The sequence below is a fragment of the Psittacula echo genome, assembly GCF_963264785.1.
Source record: "Psittacula echo genome assembly, chromosome: 7".
NCBI classification, from domain to species: domain Eukaryota; kingdom Metazoa; phylum Chordata; class Aves; order Psittaciformes; family Psittacidae; genus Psittacula; species Psittacula echo.
Window position 1 is genome coordinate 49,544,636 of NC_137740.1, and position 18,444 is coordinate 49,563,079.

General features: G+C 42.1%; 1 protein-coding gene across 1 annotated transcript; it reads right to left on the minus strand.

The window, feature by feature from the left end:
• Nucleotides 1-156: 156 nt before the first annotated feature.
• On the minus strand, nucleotides 157-17,379 carry SAG (S-antigen visual arrestin). Its single transcript, XM_080623750.1, has 14 exons — nucleotides 16,941-17,379; nucleotides 16,308-16,368; nucleotides 16,174-16,218; nucleotides 15,681-15,874; nucleotides 14,023-14,082; nucleotides 12,841-12,908; nucleotides 12,510-12,645; nucleotides 12,066-12,150; nucleotides 10,779-10,851; nucleotides 9,728-9,865; nucleotides 9,348-9,425; nucleotides 8,482-8,505; nucleotides 8,014-8,078; nucleotides 157-1,263 (listed from the first exon to the last, which is right to left on the minus strand). The coding sequence occupies exons 1-14, from the start codon at nucleotides 17,028-17,030 to the stop codon at nucleotides 1,220-1,222; spliced, it is 1,161 nt and encodes a 386-aa protein (XP_080479876.1). The 5' UTR covers nucleotides 17,031-17,379; the 3' UTR covers nucleotides 157-1,219.
• Between the last annotated feature and the right edge of the window lie 1,065 nt (nucleotides 17,380-18,444).

Genomic DNA, 18,444 nt, shown 5'->3' on the forward strand with positions numbered 1-18,444 from the left:
GAAAGCTCTTAATTCCATTTTCCAGTGCATAGGATGGAAAACGTAAGTTTATATTAAAAAATGTAAGGCCCTGCATTCAAGCTTTCCAGATTTAAACCAGAGACATTGAAAAGGAGATTTAGAGCAAAAACAAGAGAAAGAAAACACCAGTTGTTTTACATGCAAAATGTAATTAGCTGATGCAACTCACTTCAGCCAAAATCTAAGTGAGATTCAGGAAAGGGTTAGACATTTACATGGATAATGAGAATATCCAGATCAACAAGAGAGAACAAAGTTTGCAGAATACAATCTCATTTCTTAAAGCATAAACTGATCTCTGGAAGATGGATGTTGGAAGCGGCTCTTCAGGACAGGCTGCCCCGTAATTTCCTCCTTAATTTTACTGCACCCTCTTTTGAAGCACTGTTGCATACAGGAAATTAGATTACATACAGGATCAGTCTGGACTTGCAGTTTGCTATTTGGGGTTATATAAAGGGAGCTCTGATAAGGAATTAAGAGTGCACATTTCTCTCATCCTTAATAATGAGGTTGTTAAGCATATTGCTAGAAAGCTAACATTGTATCTCAGCATTATAGCTGCTGTGGAAGATAACTTGCAAGAAATTTAATGGTATACAAAGTGGATGTAAGCCACAGTAAAGGGTGCAAGCTCAGTGAGGATATTCACTAGGTCAGTTTGGTAAAGCATAAACAAAAAAGCAACCAAAAGGAAATAAAATCAGTTTTGTACAGTCCACTGAGAAACTTAAGTAAATCACCAAGCGCTGCAAGCCAGCCTTCCAGACTAGGATTTGGTTCACTAGCATTTCAAAATTAGAGACTTTTTGACACAGAGTAAGTCTAGGCAGCTGCACAAACCATCAGCAGTGCTGAAAGCAACCAAGCTTTTTATTAGGTAGCTCTAAAAGCAGAAGTCATGGCACAACAGCCTTCCCTGTCCTCCTCTGGTAGCTCAAGTAAGCATCAGATCTTGAGTTTGCTACATTCCTCTAAAGGTGAAACTTTTAATAAGCAATAGAGATAATTTTATGTCCACCGACCTCAGGGCTGATCCCTGGAAGACCATGCATGCACTGATAACATGCAGTTTACTAGAAACCTAGGTCCTAACATTTCTAATTGATGCCAGACTACATATCTTCTCTGGCAGCTTGTTCTTCTAGTCACTCATCAGCTGAGGGCATATTCTTGTCTTCATCATCAGCCATATCTTTTATGCCTTGGCGAGCAAATTCCTCAAATACCAGCTCTGCTTCACTGAAATGGGAAAAAAAAGAAACCAAACCACACAGTTACCAAATTTTTTTATACCAGCAGACTAAAGGCAACAGATAGGAGGAAGAAGAAAAACTTGGAGCAGGCTCTGGTAATGTTTCCTTTGTCTTCATAGGGATTTAGATCGCATTCCCACAGGCACCATCTTAATTAGTGGTATTCTAGTTAGCATGAAAAGCAGTTGATTGAGCAAGTCAGGACACAAACTGAGAAAGTTTTCATCTGTACCAAATCACATCAATTCCAGCTAAATGTTTATCAGCTAGCTGAATAGTCTGCAGCCTGAAAGAGTCTTTGTCTAGATACAAAATGTGAAATCTTTCATCCTTATTCCTTCTGTAGTAAAACAGGGCACATGGTCAAGTGTATTGAGTTCCTGAAACTCAGATTTAGAGAACATCAGCTGACCACAAACACATTCCTCCCTCCAACTGTGAGGCAAAACCATGTTCTCTTAAACTAGTTTCACATGGTCAGTCATAGCAGTTCAACTGATCAGTAATTTGTCAAGACATAATAACTTTCTCACTTTGGAGTTAAGGGTACTCTGTGATCCCCACAGATTTTCAGACAGTTTTGAGGAGTTTTCAAAGAGTCAATTCCCAACCACAGCTAGAATGTGAAACATTAAAAGAAACTTACCCATCCTTCCCTGCAGTCATCAGCATGCAGTACAGGACGAAAAAAGACACACCAAGTAGTTAGAACGGTGGATGCTAAAACCAGCAAAAACTTATAAACTGACAAGACAGAACAGTGACAAGCAGAAGGATTTGCAGCAGTACAAGGAGAATTCCAGGAAGTCTCAAAATGTGCATACGTGCACTCGATGGAGCAAAACCTGATCTCTCAAACAGGAAAGCAACATTGCCCAAGACATCAGAAGAGCTAGGAAACAATGACAGATTTTCTCATTTATGCTTGCTAGTGATCACAGCTGACAGACACATCTGTGCACACGTTTCTACTCAGAGATGACAGTGCTTGCATGACGTTAGTTTTAGTTGGTCTGTCACTGTAATATGTCAGCTGATATGAAGATGATGTTCTCGTTCAAAAAACATGAAGGTATTAAAATCAAACAGAGGGCAGAATACAGGAAGGCCTAGGTGGTCTCTCATTAGACAGATTACATGCTTGAGGCAATACCCCTGTTCATCTTTTCCTAAATATAATCCTAAGACTCTTGGCACATGCACTTCTTCAATGAGATCTTCGCTAACCACACCACAAGCAGGTAACAAACTCTGCTTGCTAGCAGGATTCTTTGGAAGCTGTTTCAGCACAGCCTAAAAAATAAGCAGCCTGTATTGCAGGGATGAAATAGGGGTGGGGATTTTTTAATTCTTATTCTCACAGTTACTTGATTTTTAGCAAGTAACAGTCACTTCACTGGCTTACTTCTCATGAGTTGAAGTCACGGAGCAAGGTGCACCTAGTCCATTGTTCTACTGAAGCTGTCTGGGATCTGAGATGCTTCAGCGACTGGATAACTCACTACCTTGAGAATTCCCACCCACAACGCACACTGAAATCAAGGGCAAGAAGAGGTGACTGGCACTGCTGGAAATGTCAGCATTAAAAACATGCCAAATGGGGCCACTGTAGCCAAAATGCCTCAAAGGATGGATCGTGTAAAGATATTCACGATAGTGCCCATCCAGACTCAGAAAGGATGTTTTCCTCTACTCGCAGAAGCCAAGATGAAGTCTGGAAAGTCTCAGGGCATGCATGCTTGACTGAAATGGATTTAAAAAATATTCATTCATATTTAAAAAAATGAAATATTTAGAACTTTTAAAATTTCCAACACATAAAGCATCGCTCTCATTTCATTTTTCTTCCAGTTTCTATTCTTTGAATAGTCTGCTCTCTTTCCCCACTTTGAAGTACATTCATTACTATGGGAACAGTGACATCAGTGGTGTGGGTGAAGCTAAGTGAGATACCTACCAAAGCAGTTTGAAGCCAATTTTACAAAATGAGTTATTGTTTCAGTTAGACATATACTTGTCTGTCAGATAAATTATTACTGAATCAGTACATGGGTGGCTGGGAGTAATGTTTATCATATACACCAGACATATTCAAAGATGCACTACTTTACCTTCAGGCTGCTATACTACATCCCATGTGCTTGCTAAATGGCAACGTTTGCAGCTTAGGCCCACTCCACATAGTTGTCTTGCTGTCCTGTGGCTTATTTAACATTATAACATAGAAAAATTCTCAGGAGCCTGAAAATGGGAAGACTTTCCTTTTTTAACTGCCATGCCAGGAGTTGTTTTGAGGGTTGGGATGGGAGGGGACTGTGTTCAAGGAACAACGAGGCTCCAGAATGGCATCATACTCTCTGCAGAGGGTTTTCTGTAAGCTTTTATTAGGCAGCCACAGAAATGATTCCATATAATTAAAGTTGTGGCATATGGTAATTTTCATTATAAGCTTGCTTTTAACCTCTCTTAAGTTCAAGGGGGGGGGGGGAAGGGAGTAGGCACTGTTACTTTTCAAGATATTCGAGTGCTTTAAAAATTCCCTAATTTCTCAAAGTTACAATACCAATGTAGGGCAGGTATAACTTTACTATTAAAGGAACAAAGCATTTATGGGTTTCTTCAAACCAGCCCTTTCATGCAAGTTTAACAAGGGAGCAGATAAATGACCATTTGTTGAACAACAGCCAAAACAAAGGCTGGTATCCAAGACATAGGCCCACAAAATGTAAAACATCAGGAGAAGGGCAGGAAAACCCCAGACCAAAGAACTCGTGCTGAGACCACAGCCTTGAGAAAAACCCAGCAGGAGCTTCTGGGCTAACTGCTGACCGGGAAAGGTCTTAGAAGCATGAAGAGACACAGCCCAGCTTGAATCTATCTTTAAAAGAAACAGATCTCTCTACATTTTTGTCAACAGGCGGAAAAGACAGACTTGCCAATGTGACAGAAGCTGCTTGCACTGAAAATAACCACCTGTGAAACACATGGGTACAAAAGCAGTTAAAAATCAGCACACACGAAACATGCAAATGCTGGCCTACATGAAGACCAGGACAAGGAAGCTATAAAAAATATGGGAAAGGAAAGGTAGCAAGCCATTCCTTTTTTATCTCCTCCAGGCACAGAGATCAAGCAAGCTGCAATAGCCATAGACTCTGAGAGACCTGCTTTTTACCGAGTGATGAATGCTTCACAGGTCACTCACAGACAAATAAAAAGGGCAAAAAGATCTGCTGTGAAATAAAGCACACAGAAGTTCATCACACTAACCCCACTTTGAACCCCCCAAAATTAAACCATGTTCTTGAGAAGCTTATCTGTCTGAGGTTCTCTACGCTCAAACCAGCCCTGCATGATTAAATACACTGATGCTACACATGTTTTATTTATCTTTGCCATAAATCATCTTGGCTAGAGAAAGGGAAATTATATTGCTCCACTGCAAGGAATAAATCATAGTACACGGTATCTTTTCATCCCACTTTAGCTTTGACTCTGTAAGATGGTTTGACTTCTTTCATTTTTCCCAGCTGTGCCTTAAGATGAAGTGAAAGTCAAGTCAGCAGGGAGTGCAATAGGCAAACTGGTTACTACTGACTCATCCATAAAAACAAAAGGGAATGAAAAAAGAAGATAAAAAGTGATCACAGAATTCCCTATGCATGCACCCCTGTCTACACCCACTGCAGAGGCTGCGGAACAAGCCAACAAAGAAAAAGTCCGTCTTTTGGGGCCTTTGAGAGCCTAAACACTGTTGAAGCTCCATCTCTGCAATTAAGTCTTGATTTGCTTGATTCCAAATTAGATGGTATTTCACTAATGAAACACATTTTATTTCTCAGAGTTTATGAGCTAAGGTGGTAGAATAAAAATTTAAAACCACCAACTCACAATTAGGAAGCGTGATCAAGCACAGTGCATAGAAAACTATAAAGCTAAAAGTAGTTTTCATTTACCAGCTTCAAATGGGAGGCTGTCTTATTCCCTATAATGAGCTCAGACACCACATTCCAACACAGTTTTCAAGTTAGCTGTGCAGGCTTCAGAGGAATTTGCTGTTGTGTTACAGTATCTTTTTTTATGAGAAAGCATTTATTTCTGGAGTTAACCATTTGTGAGGCTTTCCCATGGGATAGCTCCTGAAAGGTTGGAATTTCCGGTTTCTTATAACTGAAAAAAATACAAGTTTTCAGTTTATAAGAAACCTGAAATTTCAACCTGTGCAAAATACATGAACCACAGCTGTCTTCTGACAGCTCCTAGAAGACTTTGATGTAGCAAACAATACATGGGCTGTGCCTTTGGTTAAGAGGATGTGTTGGGGGAAGCGATCTAAGAAATATTGCAGTTCATTTCCCTTGTAAAGTCTTCTACCCACATCCTTTTGAGCGTCCTATATAAAGGAGTATATCAGCCATCCTTTGAAATGATGTTTTAACATAAAACTGACTTCCATTTTCCCTCATATTACAAATACTTCTGCCAGAATTATCTGCCTGAAGCCTAAGTAATAAAAAAGGGATGGTGGCACTGTTAACATCAAAAAATGTCATGTAGAAAAATTCACACCATTCTAAAAATATAAAATTTACAGTTGCTTAAGTCTTTGGATGATCCTTGTTTGAAGTTTTCAAGCTTTCATAGCATCAACTGGATTGGAAAAGGCCTTTGAGATCATCAAAGTCCAGCCTTTACCCCAGGACTGCCAAGGCCACCACTAAACCGTATCACTGAGGGCCTCATCTTCACAGTTGTGAACACTTCCAGGGATGGCAATTCCACCACTGCCCTGGGCAGCCTGTTCCTTTTCTCCATATCCAGGAAAGCTCCTAAGCTGCCCACCCAGCACCTCTGCCCTACGGGGCTCCCACTGAACTAAACGGCCCTCACCAGCCACTGCTCCTGGGGCCCAGTAGTGCCAGCCCTAGCCCCTCACCAAGTTCCTGGGCAGGGAGATTGCTGCAGGAAAGTGTGAGAGAAATGCTTCAGCATGTACAAGCTACCAGAACGGACAGAAGACCCTTGCCAAAGCAGTTCTCCCAATGAGTCACCCATTTGAGATCAAGAGTGCAGCTATCTCAGTGTTTTGCTGGCAGAGCTTTGCTGGCCTGCAGCATGAAAGGGAAACCCACAGTGTAGGCACAGCTGTGCCAACAAAAGCATTTGCTTCACAGCAGCTTCTCCAGGATGATCCAACCTTATTAGTCCTATAAGACCAACCCTGAAGACCCAATTTCCACTTCACAGGACAGCTGGGGGCAGGTTTGGGCTGCGTGCTGGTGTGGGGTGTTCTGCGCTACTCCTCAATGATGTGGCTGTCACCTTTGCAGCCACAGCATAAGGGGGATAACAGGAGAACAGATCTTGTGGATTTGTCCTGAAAGTGCTTCCTAGACTCATTGTGCTACTCTGATGGGGGCATAACATGCATTCTCCTATAAGCATGTTCTGTCTCTCTGCTAGCAGGCTGTGCTGGCACAGCTCACAGCAGGGATTCTCCCAGTGAAAATGAGAAAATCCTAAAAAAAAAAAAAAAGGAGTGAAGAAACCTAACTCTGCTCACTACAGCAAATCCGTAATTAGCAAACACGGATACCTAACCAGAGCAACTGAATGTGGAGTGGATCACCAGTCTCTCCTCATCACTCACACTTGATTCCTCCAACAATTTAACGCAGTAAGGACTCAACTCCTTTCTAATGCTTCCAGTATAGAACAAAGCATCTATCTCAGGATAACTCTTCTTACAGGTTCCACCATTGTCCAGTTGTTTCTTAGAAACAGCAGCTTTAGGTCAGGTTGGGCCCAAAGAGAAAATTAAAAGAAAGAAAAAGAAAGACACCACAGAAGAAGCCATGGGGTTTTGTTTGAAGCCCATGTAACCCTGTTCAAATAGAGGGCAGGACAAGAAGACCCATCTACAACAGCCCCAAAACTGAAAGGCTGGCATAGTGTTTTTTTGTTCAGTAGCTGCCTCAGATGCCGTACAGGAGCTTCTGATTCAGTGCAAGCACCTTGCAGTTTCTGTATGTTCACCATTAGAAAGGCAGAGCCAGCCAGGGCCTGAGGAAGTGGGAAGAGAACACAGATGCTCAAGAAAGTTTTGGCATCTGATCTCAAGCCTCCACATGACTGGGGAAGGCTAGCTCCTTACACTGCTTTAAAGTTCCTACTAACCAGCCTGACTCTGAAGAGACATGCCTTCAAGATAACCACTGAAAAGACACCATAGCCAAGGCCACATCAAGATAATGGGAACTCTAAAATCACGTGCAGTTTTAGTACCTCTTAACTTTGCTTAAAAGTATTTTGATTTCACATTCCTTGTGTCTTAGGTGTTTTTTCTGTGACAGATTGTTTGCTATATTGGGATCTGTCTGGGAATTGCTGACAGCTTCATTCAGGACATTCTGCACAGCAGTCATGACATTTAACTGCTTCCTCAAGCACTGCGCTTTAAATTCTGATTCCAAGGATGTAAGATTAAAACAGAACATGATCCCTTTCTACCTTTTCCCATCTTAGCATCTGCCCTCCCTATTGATTCGTGCTTTGAGGTTAAAAGAACAATATATATACACACATGCAAATACATATACACACACAGAGCAGCCCCCATACTGGACTCTTGTAGACTCTAAAGGCTTCCTGTTGAACAAATCACTATAAGCCTTGCAATGGTAAGATTTCATCTGAGTCTGTTAATGAAAAAAGACAAAATCCAAGCATAACTGACCTGCTGAGTTCTTTTCATCAGGCTTGGGGTGCATGAGACGAAACGGCAGCTCTGTGCCCACTTCACTTTGAGAAGAAGACAGAATGCATTAGATCCACAGCTCCATTCATGCCTGATTCAATCCCCTCCCCACCTCAGGCCAGGCCAAGCCCTGAGCTCCAGCTTCACCCATTCTTCCATCTTTATCTAGTCGTAAGTTTCTCCTCAAAAAGATTTAAACTCTGATTTATCCACAAATAACCCAGATACATCCACTTTAATAAACTGGATTTATTATGTACTTGCATGTACATAAAAGCAAAGGTATTTCTGTAAGTGCTTCATTTTCACAGCTGAATGCACAGACTTCTATAAGCTGAAGGGATAGTTATGTTTTTCAGGGAGGTGGGAAAGGGAATAGGTAAGAGGGTAAAAAAAGACAAATTATCAACTATAACTGCATGGTATGAAAGGGAAGATGACATTTACCTGGAGGTGAGGTCTCCCAGCATGCTACAGAAGAAAACAAGGAGAAAAACACAAGAATATTTAGTACCTTTCCATGCCAGTGCTCTACCAAATGTTTTATTGGTGGACTATTAAAATCACCTTCCTCATATACTCTTCTCTACATGCCGCAAAGCACAACATGCAAATAAACTTGTTTTTAAAAAAGGTAATTTTAACTTTTCATGTCCTTCCCATGATGAAAAAAGTCTAAGTTTTGAACTCCTGATCAAGTATTGGGCATGGCTCCTTTCCTGACAGCCAGAGGGCAAAGGCAATTGCAGGACTACAGAAGGCAGCAGTCATTTTATCATGCTTTAGGCAAAACATTGCCTCATTTTTATACCAGAAAGAAGGATAGATGAATGAAATACAAATGTAAACAGTGACAAGCATCACAGAGTTATTATCCTGGTGTTCTTTGGCACTCTATGCTGGTAACTAGCTCATGTTAGTAACACCAGCTTCTCCCAGAAAGTTGGGTCAGTACAGAACACAAGTATTTATGACTCAGTATTTATGACTCGCAGGCAGATGTCTCTACCTCTGCTCTGGAAGAATAAGAATGCCAAATAAAGCCTCACATGAACTGCAAGCCAGAGATTCATACTTCAGCTGAAAAGTCATCTGGTATCTATGGAAGGTAATCCAACCCTTCTGGTTCAAAACAAGTCCTTTGGATAGGCTAAAATTGATTACCAATAGATTTCTGCTTTAGAAGATCCTCATGTCCTATAGCTGTGCCCTTTCTCTTGGGGTACACTGTCCTGCCCTCTCCCCACTTGTCAATGAAGTACACACACTCCCCTCTTAAATCTATGCAGAAGCAAAAAGTTTGATACTCTTACCCTGGAACAGTGAGCTTCACTTTAACCTTGTAGGAAACTAGAATCCCCATCACTGTCTTGTCTATTCCATCCTTAATACTATCAGAGAAAACAGAGCAGTGTTAGGTGGCAACAACGCAACATAGCAACAACGTACAGCTAGAGTGAGAACTAGGTGAACATCCTGTTCTCCTGAAAGAGATAAAGCAGACAAGGCTCAGGAACAGCTAATACCTCTCCAGATCTGTGGTCACTAGTTAACCTAAATGAATATGATAGGGTAAGTAATGCAACTTAGATGTACCCATCTGAACACACATTTACAGCTACGAACTCCTGATAGAAGTGTCTGCTCCATCCTCCCCTGTTCTTTATAACCCTCCATTTAAAACCCTACTCACATAGTACTAGAAGCCAAGTTGGTGTCCTCATCCTTTAGCCTTCCATCCAGAGCTATTTCCCGTGTCTCCCGGTTATTTGCTAGCAATGGCAGAAGTGTCAGTGTCTTGGTCAGACTGCTGTTTGGCTGCACCTTTTCCCTGAAAATAAGAAGCAGGTGAGAGAAGAAAAGTGATACACTCAGAACTGTGCTGCACACCCAACCAAAACAGATTACAAAGTCATCCAGAAGGAGTGGGATTCATCTGTCCAAATTCCAAATTGTCTACAATGCAGATGTCTACATCTAAGCTAGTAAAAAAAATTCCCTTTATAATCACAGAGGAACAAGCAGTTGCAGAAAATGATCCATTTCACATTAAGGCAGACCTCTAAAGTAGGTCTAAACTATGCTGCAGACCTCCAAATTTGGACGAAATGTATCCTAGTTGAGAAGACCAGTTCTCAGTGGAAAACATGTCCCTGAGCTATAGAGCAAAACACCAGGAAAGTGGAAAGTATCTGGTGTGTCTAAACCTCCCCACAAACTGAAGTTCAATGCTGCACTGTGCGGTACAAAAGAGCAAGTGGCTCCCCACAATGACAACAGGCTCATGTTTTTAATGGGCTTTCTAAGGCCAGAAGAAAGCAAATTAAATGGTGTGGAAGAGACTAACCTCAAGCTAGAGCATCCATGACTTCCACCCAAACAGCAATACCTTTCAGAAAAATGTTGCATCTCTATTTAATAAAGCTTTCAAGCAATGGGGAGCCTCCCACAGCCCCTGCCAAGCTTTTCTAGTAGGTAATTACTCTTCAAACCTCTTCTGCAAACTCGCCATTCTGTGAATAAAGGTGCAGGGTCCCTGCTGGTTATGCGCAAAGGAGGCCATCTGCCTGCATGCAGACAGTACAGGTGGTGTGGGACACATGCACAAGGAAATATGAGAGGAGACAGTATTATAATAGTAGGCAACTGCCAGACTACAGCTAGGAGTACCTCCCATTACTGAGGAAGAGGGTAATTAGAAGGGTGTGAAAGAGCAAGAAGGGATAAGCAGAGCATTTACTCACTGTGCTTCCTCAGAAGCTACCACTTTTGTATAGAAGTCACTGGAGTACAAAACCACATTGGCAACCTGCTCCACTGAGTGAGAAAGGGGACAATCAGTTTTACATAAGCATCAGAAACAACATAGCTGCTCCCTTAAGTCTTGGAATGGAAGAAAGTATGAGGAAAACAGGAAAACTCATCCATCTGGAGCCTGAAGGGACCACCAGGTCAGACAGCCTGACCTGGATAGAGACCAACAGCTTGGAAATGGGCAAAGTCTACCTTCCTATCTTCCCTGAGAGGCACTCAGTCTTGATTTAGAGAAGACAAAGTCCACAACCTACAGTTTCCCTTGGGAGCCTGCTCTTTCCATCATAAAGATCTTCCTCTTTCTTCTCTAAGCACATCTGCTTTCATCTCTGGTCACTAGTATCACATTTGCATTCAGGAGACACCATCACCAAGCAGACTGCAGTCAAGAGCCTGTGATAATAAATAGCTTATATTCTCCAATCAAACACAAACAACCCCTGACTGAAACAATGGTGAGGAGAAAATGCGGGGACCAACAAGGTCTTTTTAAACCTGACAGAGGTGTGTCAGCCTAAAACATTTGGGAATCACTAGACAGTACATCCAAGACCAGCTCTGAACTGGCTTTCACTGCTGTAGAGTTCTGTAAAAACCTCAGCAATGTTGTTCCCTCCCTGCCTTCTCTTTCTCATACTTTGTGTCACAGACTATCTTCCACAGGTCCAAGTGCAAGGGGGTTTCTGGAATGAAAACATGCAGTGCCACAAGTAAAACACAGGCACAGCAGAGTTCTCTGAACCTCAGCCCCTGCCCACAGCTTCCTCAGGAGGAGTTACACCATCACTGGCAGAGCAGCCTTTCTCACTTTGCCAGACGTTTCTGAAACCCCAAGCAAAATTGTATGCAACCTAAGGCACAATCACACTTAGCAGGAGCATCACATTGATAGGAGAGCCCTTTCCACTGGCCTCCCAAAAGGTGGCTTTTCCCCCACATCACCTGACTTGTCCTAGAGGCACACATCTTCATACTAGAGGAGACATACTGGTGCCTGAAATTAAGCCATAGGAGTAACCACGAGAGTCAGGCAAAAAGCTGTACTGTATCATGTGATGAACAGCAAAGAAACAGAAAGAGGGTGGAAGGACAAATTCCTGACTTGTCCCATACTGCCTGTTTAAGGTGTTGCAAGCACTAAATTCTGTTTCCTTTCAGTCCTTTCACCATTCAGTCTTTTTGCCCTCAAAGAGCCCCAAGCAACAGTAAAAACATACCCTGGACTTGGATCTTCTTCACTGTTTTCTCTGTGCTGTTATTGACGGTGACAGTGACTAGAATGGGCTCGCCATGGTAGTACACCTGGAAAAAATGTGATGCTCAGATATCCAGCCAGGAGGCTTCTCCTAAGCCCTAAACCCCTCTAGTCATCCCAGACTAAATGTCCTCACAGAAGCCAGAAGACAAAATGCACAGAATCCCTTCCCAATTATTCATGACCCTTCAATGACTTATTTAGCCTCAGATGTGTCTGGTAATAGTGTCTCAGCCTCTCCTAACAGTAGCTACTGACAGAAAATACATCAGAGTCCTTGAGTGATGGGACAAGTCAGTTTCAGCTGAGACCATTTGAGTAACACAAGAAGTAGCTACTACAGGCAGCAAAATGGATATTGGCACGCCAATACTATGATGTCCACAGCCCAGGGCAAATTCCTCACCTCTTTACTGAGACAAGCTTTCAAGTGTAATGGCTTTTTGGACATGAAGAACTGCCAGGTGGTCTCTGCGCAAGGTTGGGGTCCTGGGTGTTCTGGAGCATATTGCACCTTACGGATCAGCAGACGTGCAGAGTTCCTTGGAAGCAGCAGAGGAGAATGAGGTGGTACTTTGTGCTTGGCAGAGGCAGGAGTTCTGCATTCACATGTGCTAACACCCAAGAAGTCCAATGACAAGTGGGGCAAAGCTGAATAAGCAACCAAGATGCACTATTGGACCAACAACCCATCCCCTTTAAGAAGGGCAAAGCTGAAGACACACAGGTTCTGTTACCTCTTATGAATTCTCTCTTCCAGATTCTCTGTTGAGAAGGCTTTCACCTCGAAGTCCACCCCACAGGTCTGCCAGACAGAGAGAGGACAGCTGTGAAATCAGTGTCAGAAGCCAAGAACATCTGCAGATGTTTAAATATCTTTCTGTACACCAGAAATTCTTAGACTTCTGCCAACTGCAAATTCTTCCAGCCTCCTACCATTGTAATAGAGACCCCTGCCAAGCAGTAAGGCAGCATCCACCTGTTCCATGCTGCTTCTGGTAAATGAAGCTTAATTCCCAATCTTTGCCAGATGAAATCCCTACTCCTAAAAGGTTTTCTGTGAGAGCAGTGCTGTAGTGGTCACAGCATGGTATGGGTTATGAAACTGACCAGCATACAAGGCTCTCCAGTGCACCCCAGGTTTCTGAACTGAATTTCTCAGTTGGCTTTGTAATGCCAATACCTGACTCAGTGTCAATCTTCAACTTTCCCAGCATCTAAAGTTTATGGGTTTATACCACCATGGAACACCTGTGATTCCCAGATAACTCTCTACAGAGCAGTGTAGAAATTTTTGCTGGAATATCATCCCTTGACAAAACCCACAACTTATCCTTGGATTCTTCTGGATTCTACAACCTGCATCCACCTTGCCCAGCTGCTAGCCTAGCTCTGCTGTTCAGAGAAGCATCCTGTTAAGCAGAAAAGGACTACTTTAAATGGTGTCAGAAATCTTGCAGAACATCTCATTTTACTCCAAGGTTTCTGCTTTGTTCAAACACACGTAAAGGCCAGCCCTTCTCTGCATTTGTTTTAATTCTGAAGTAGGACTTAATACATGCTATTTATAGAAAACTATGAGATTTTAGGCACTCTATCTGCTTTTGTCTCATGTAGCCTGACAGCTGCAATCATTTTATGTGCAGCCAACCTGCAAAGCATGTGGTACCCTTAAGGAAACTACAAGCATTGCAGACTTAGTAGTCTTGCTGCTATTAGACTAGATTCCCTTTCTTACTCGGAGAACTTCATGACACTCACTTGCAGGTCTTAAAATCAGGTTCCTGACATTTGTTGCATAGCACAGTAAAGCCCAGTATTACTTCAATTTTTTCTCAAGCTAGCCAAATGAATTCACATCATTTTTTCCATCTGACTTTCCTCAACCATGATAAGCAGAAGTGTCCCATTGGTCTCACCTTATCAACATCATGAGGTGCAGGCTGCAGACAGACTGAACAGGGCAGGTAATCTGGAAACTGTTGGAGGAAGAAGAGAAAAATACCCCAAAGCAATATTACACAGTTAATTACTGTAGTTAACGTATCGCTCAGAAAGGGTACAAAGCAATCCTGAAGACAACAGGTCTCTCACTGTAATCACAGAATCATAAGATCAACTAGGTTGGAAAAGCTCTTTAAGGTCATCAAGTCCAACTGTTCCTCAGCACTGTCAAGGCCACCACTAAACCATGTCACTGAGGGCCTCATCTACACTGTTTTTGAACACTTCCACGGATGGTGATTCCACCACTGCCCTGGGCAGCCTGTTCCAATGTTTGAATTTCTGTGAAGAAATTTTTCCCATTATTCTGTCTAAACCTCCCCTGGTGCAGCTTGAGGCCACCACCTTTTGTCCTATTGCTTGTTATGTGCAAGAAGAGACTGACCCCTACACCTCCCTACAACCTCCCTGAAAGGAGTTGTAGAGAGCAATAAGGTCCCCCCAAAGCCTTCTCTTCTCCACACTAAACCCCCGGAGTTCCCTCAGCCATTACTCCTAATACTTGTGCACAACTTTTTGAACTTCTGGCAAGGATATGGGCCTTAATATGCTAGGCCTTCCCTTGCCTTGTATGAACACATTCCTCTCTTCCAGAAATACTTTAATAGCAAAGAAAGAGGCAGGGGTCAAAAGACAAAAAAAGTTCAAAAAGCACACAAAGCAGCTGGTCTAGAGGCACAGCTTGGAGCAGAAGCTGCCACATCTGCCTCCTCATCCAAGATACTCAATACACCTCACAGCAGTGGTACTCACTGTTCAAGTAGGCTTGTAGCTTGAGTAAAGAGTGTCCATGTCAGAAACACAATTAAGGCCATGAAAACCAGCCAGCCACCAGCCAGTATCCATTTACCCCTGGCCTGGGCAGGGCCAGCAACTCCTGACATCAACTGGGAAGGCTGCAGAGTAACTCATGGGGACTGAGTGCTAACACCCCATTAGAGACTCCAGCGGTTTGAAGATCACCACTTGTATATGAGTTGTTAATAACATTGCAGTGGGTAACAACCCACTAGGCAGAATTGTTCAAGAACTTATTTGTTGCTGTATCAGAGCATCTGTTTTTCAAACCTGGGTCTTCCTAGGGAATGCTAAGGCAGACGTGTCACTGACAGTTCTGGAAGCATATCCTGTCAGAATCAGAGTTTGGCAACAAGCTGTTATTTGTTGACAACATCTGGTAAAGAGCTTTTCATCCACTTGTTTGATTGATAGCGTTTTTAAAGAGAAAGAATTTAGCACTTCTTCTGTGAGCAGTGAGGCAACGGTAGAAATGCATTCCATCCCCTCAGGAATGGGAAGACAAGGATATATGGGACTGTTGCTAGCATATAGCCATTGCGTATTTCCTTCTCTTTTCAAGAAAAGGACTTTTTCACACAGTTAAGATCTTCTTGCACTTTACCACTTAAGACAGTAAGAAAACAAAAATGGTGGATTGCATGTAACTCAATATTGGAACTTTGCATAATGTGAATTCACTATTAATCCCCGTCTTCTCTTCATCACCAAGTCTCAGCAGCCTGATAATAACAGACAAGGAGAGGAGGGTCAGAGGCTCCTATAAGATACTTACCATAAACAAAAAGGGATAAGCATTTTTCCCCAGCTTCTTTAGCAGAGATTCCTGCAAGTGGGAGAGAGACTCTGGCTTGTCAGCAGGTGGGTACAGTTGGACCCTAGAGAAGTACAGGTCCCGTCGGAAAGTGAGGCCAATCACATCAATGTCTTCCTGGCCATACCGGAAAGCACAAGTCAGGGACACATACACTGGAAAGAAGCACATGATGGGTAAGTCATGCAGCAAGCTAACAATGCAGCCAGCACAGGATGAAAACTCTCCCTATGCTACAAAGCCAGGGAAATCCATTTTGACAGTGTTACATAACCTAGCCAGTACTTATACCATCTGTAAGAAAATATATTACATTGAGTAAAAAGCCCATTCACCAGGCAGGAAAGTTACATTTGTACCCTTAAAACAATAAAAGTAAGAGATTCTATCTCAGCATCTCACTTCAAAAGAGGACTGACAATCTCTGAAACAAATAGTGCATAAAACTTCACACCTTTTTTTTCCTTGAGAAGTGTAGGATCCACCAACACAACGCCATCTGAAAGAAAGGAAAAAATAACAAATATTATCAGAGGACAATCAGGGTTCAGAGAGCAGGAAGGGCAGCACATATCCTTGTGGACTTACCTACGGGCTCCACACTCCCTATGTTGTCAATGAAGTCCCGCTTTCCCAGGTAGATAGTCAGCTGTAGGGAGATACGAGACCATAGTTGGACCACAAAGTGTTGATGGTTGTGTGGCTGTGTGTCACACAGATGGTCAGACGACACAGAGCTATAAATCTTGTAGAGATCAGAACAATTCCATTTTAAATGAATTTTCTTTTCCAGCAAACATGCAATTCACACCAGCCAACAGAACTATTTACATGCTTCAGGACATCAGAATTGAAGACCAGATGTAGACAAACTCCCAAGAGTACAATATTAATTCTTGTACACAGGACAAGGAATTATAAAGATTTTTGGTACCATCAGGCTGGAAAGACATTGAATTACCTTTGTTTGTTGTTAAACATTTACCAGCAGGAGTACAACCCAAGAGGAGTGAGAGGCGAGTTGCCTTCCTGTTGTATTATGAGAAGCTTGCCTTATACACTCTGTTTACATCATCTTCTCAAACTTAGCGCTAAATATAGTTCATGGTCCTTCTTCAGAAAGGAATGAAGGGGACAGGAAATAACTTTCTAATAAAGTCTTTACTTGTCTGACTACAAGTAAAACTCATACCTATATAAGCCCATAATTACAGTACTTACAGCTTTGTCACGGGTGGTTTTTTTGAAGACAACTTGGTTTTGAGTACCAGTATTCTTCCCATTTGTCTTTTGAGACTCGGGGCAGCTCATGGCCAAAAAAGGGTATGTGACTGTGAGTGAATGAAGATTTTCTGCCCCAAAATGCCCTGGGAAAAATGTCAGAAGAAAATAGGTAGATGAGATAAAAGCTGAATTATACTTGGTGGGTAAAGCACTTTACACTCCCATGTATAGTTTACCAAAGACTCTTCTCAATAGGTACTCAGGCACAGCACAGAAGGTGGGTTTCTTCTTATTTTAGCAGTTTCTCGTTAAAAAACTCCTGTAACAACTATTTAAAAACAGCTCTTCAGAAATATTACAAAAGACCAAAAACTCCTTCTAATTTGTATTTAAAAATTAACAGACTAATAGAAAAACCTGGAGGGGAAGGGATAGCTCAGCCTTTGCAGGGAGTTTTGTAGTGAGTAAGTTTGTGAAGAATTCTGTGAGAGTGCAGATAAAGGTAATCTGATCAACACAAGGTACTTTGATTTTCAAAAGTTACCTCAAGATTTGTCATCAGAGGCTCTAAGTGCTCATAAGAAGGAAGGTCATTTCACTTATTAACAATCAGATAAAATAGAGGAAATAACAAATATCAGTGCTTAAGGGTTTCGGTTGCTTTAAGGTGTGTGTAGGGGTGGTTGTTTGGCTTTGGTTTGGTGGTTTTTTTACCACTACAAGTTCAACAGTGCAATGTCATCTGTCCTGGGACTATTACTATTGAGCATATCCTTGAATGAACGGAAAGAAGCCTAGATAAGGGGAGAAAAGCCTGCCCACAGACACAAGGCTATTCTGGATTCCCCAAAATTAAGCTATGTTAAGCTGGAGGAGTCCTTCATGATGCAGATGGAACAGGTGATGAAATACTGTATATTCTATAATCGTAAGTGAAAAGTATTGCACTCAAGGAATATACAGCTATAGTCTGACGTGCAGTTACACTTGGTATCACATCAAGAGTATGTCTTGATATAAGCAGAATAGTTATTAGGAAATAAATCAAGAACACAGAGAATGCCATTTATACCATTTCAGAGCTCCTTACATACCCACATCTTGGATACAGCATTTTCAGTCTAAGACTTAAAAGGTGGCATGGATTGATAAGCAGACTAAACTCAAAACAAGAACTTAACTCACTTATCCTACTGCATTTTACTAAATCAGAACTAAATGCAACTTGTTACTTGCAGAGTAACACTGAACTCAAATCAGAACAGACATCAAGAATGTAACAGTCCAGCTATAGGCCCAGAAAGGTAACAATTATATCCAGGGGTAGGAGACAGCTTGTATCCAAGGAAAAAACCAGGTGGAATATGATTCTTCAGGGAAAGGGAAATCACCAACATGAATTGATTCAGAGAGTTAGATGTGTTCACAGGGGAAAAAAGGCTTTTGGCAGATGTTGGACAGGACAACCCATGTGCAATGTTAACCCCCTAAGACTCTGAAG

What these genes read in the sequence shown, in the direction of transcription:
- SAG (XM_080623750.1), bottom strand. Translation starts at nt 17,030, where the DNA reads ATGAGCTGCCCCGAGTCTCAAAAGACAAATGGGAAGAATACTGGTACT. An exon ending in GTAGCTTCTGAGGAAGCACA is followed by an intron (nt 9,866 to 10,778) that starts GTGAGTAAATGC and finishes TCTTATTTTCAG; the next exon opens with GGAAAAGGTGCAGCCAAACA. An exon ending in TGATGAAAAGAACTCAGCAG is followed by an intron (nt 1,264 to 8,013) that starts GTCAGTTATGCT and finishes TTCCCATTTCAG; the next exon opens with TGAAGCAGAGCTGGTATTTG.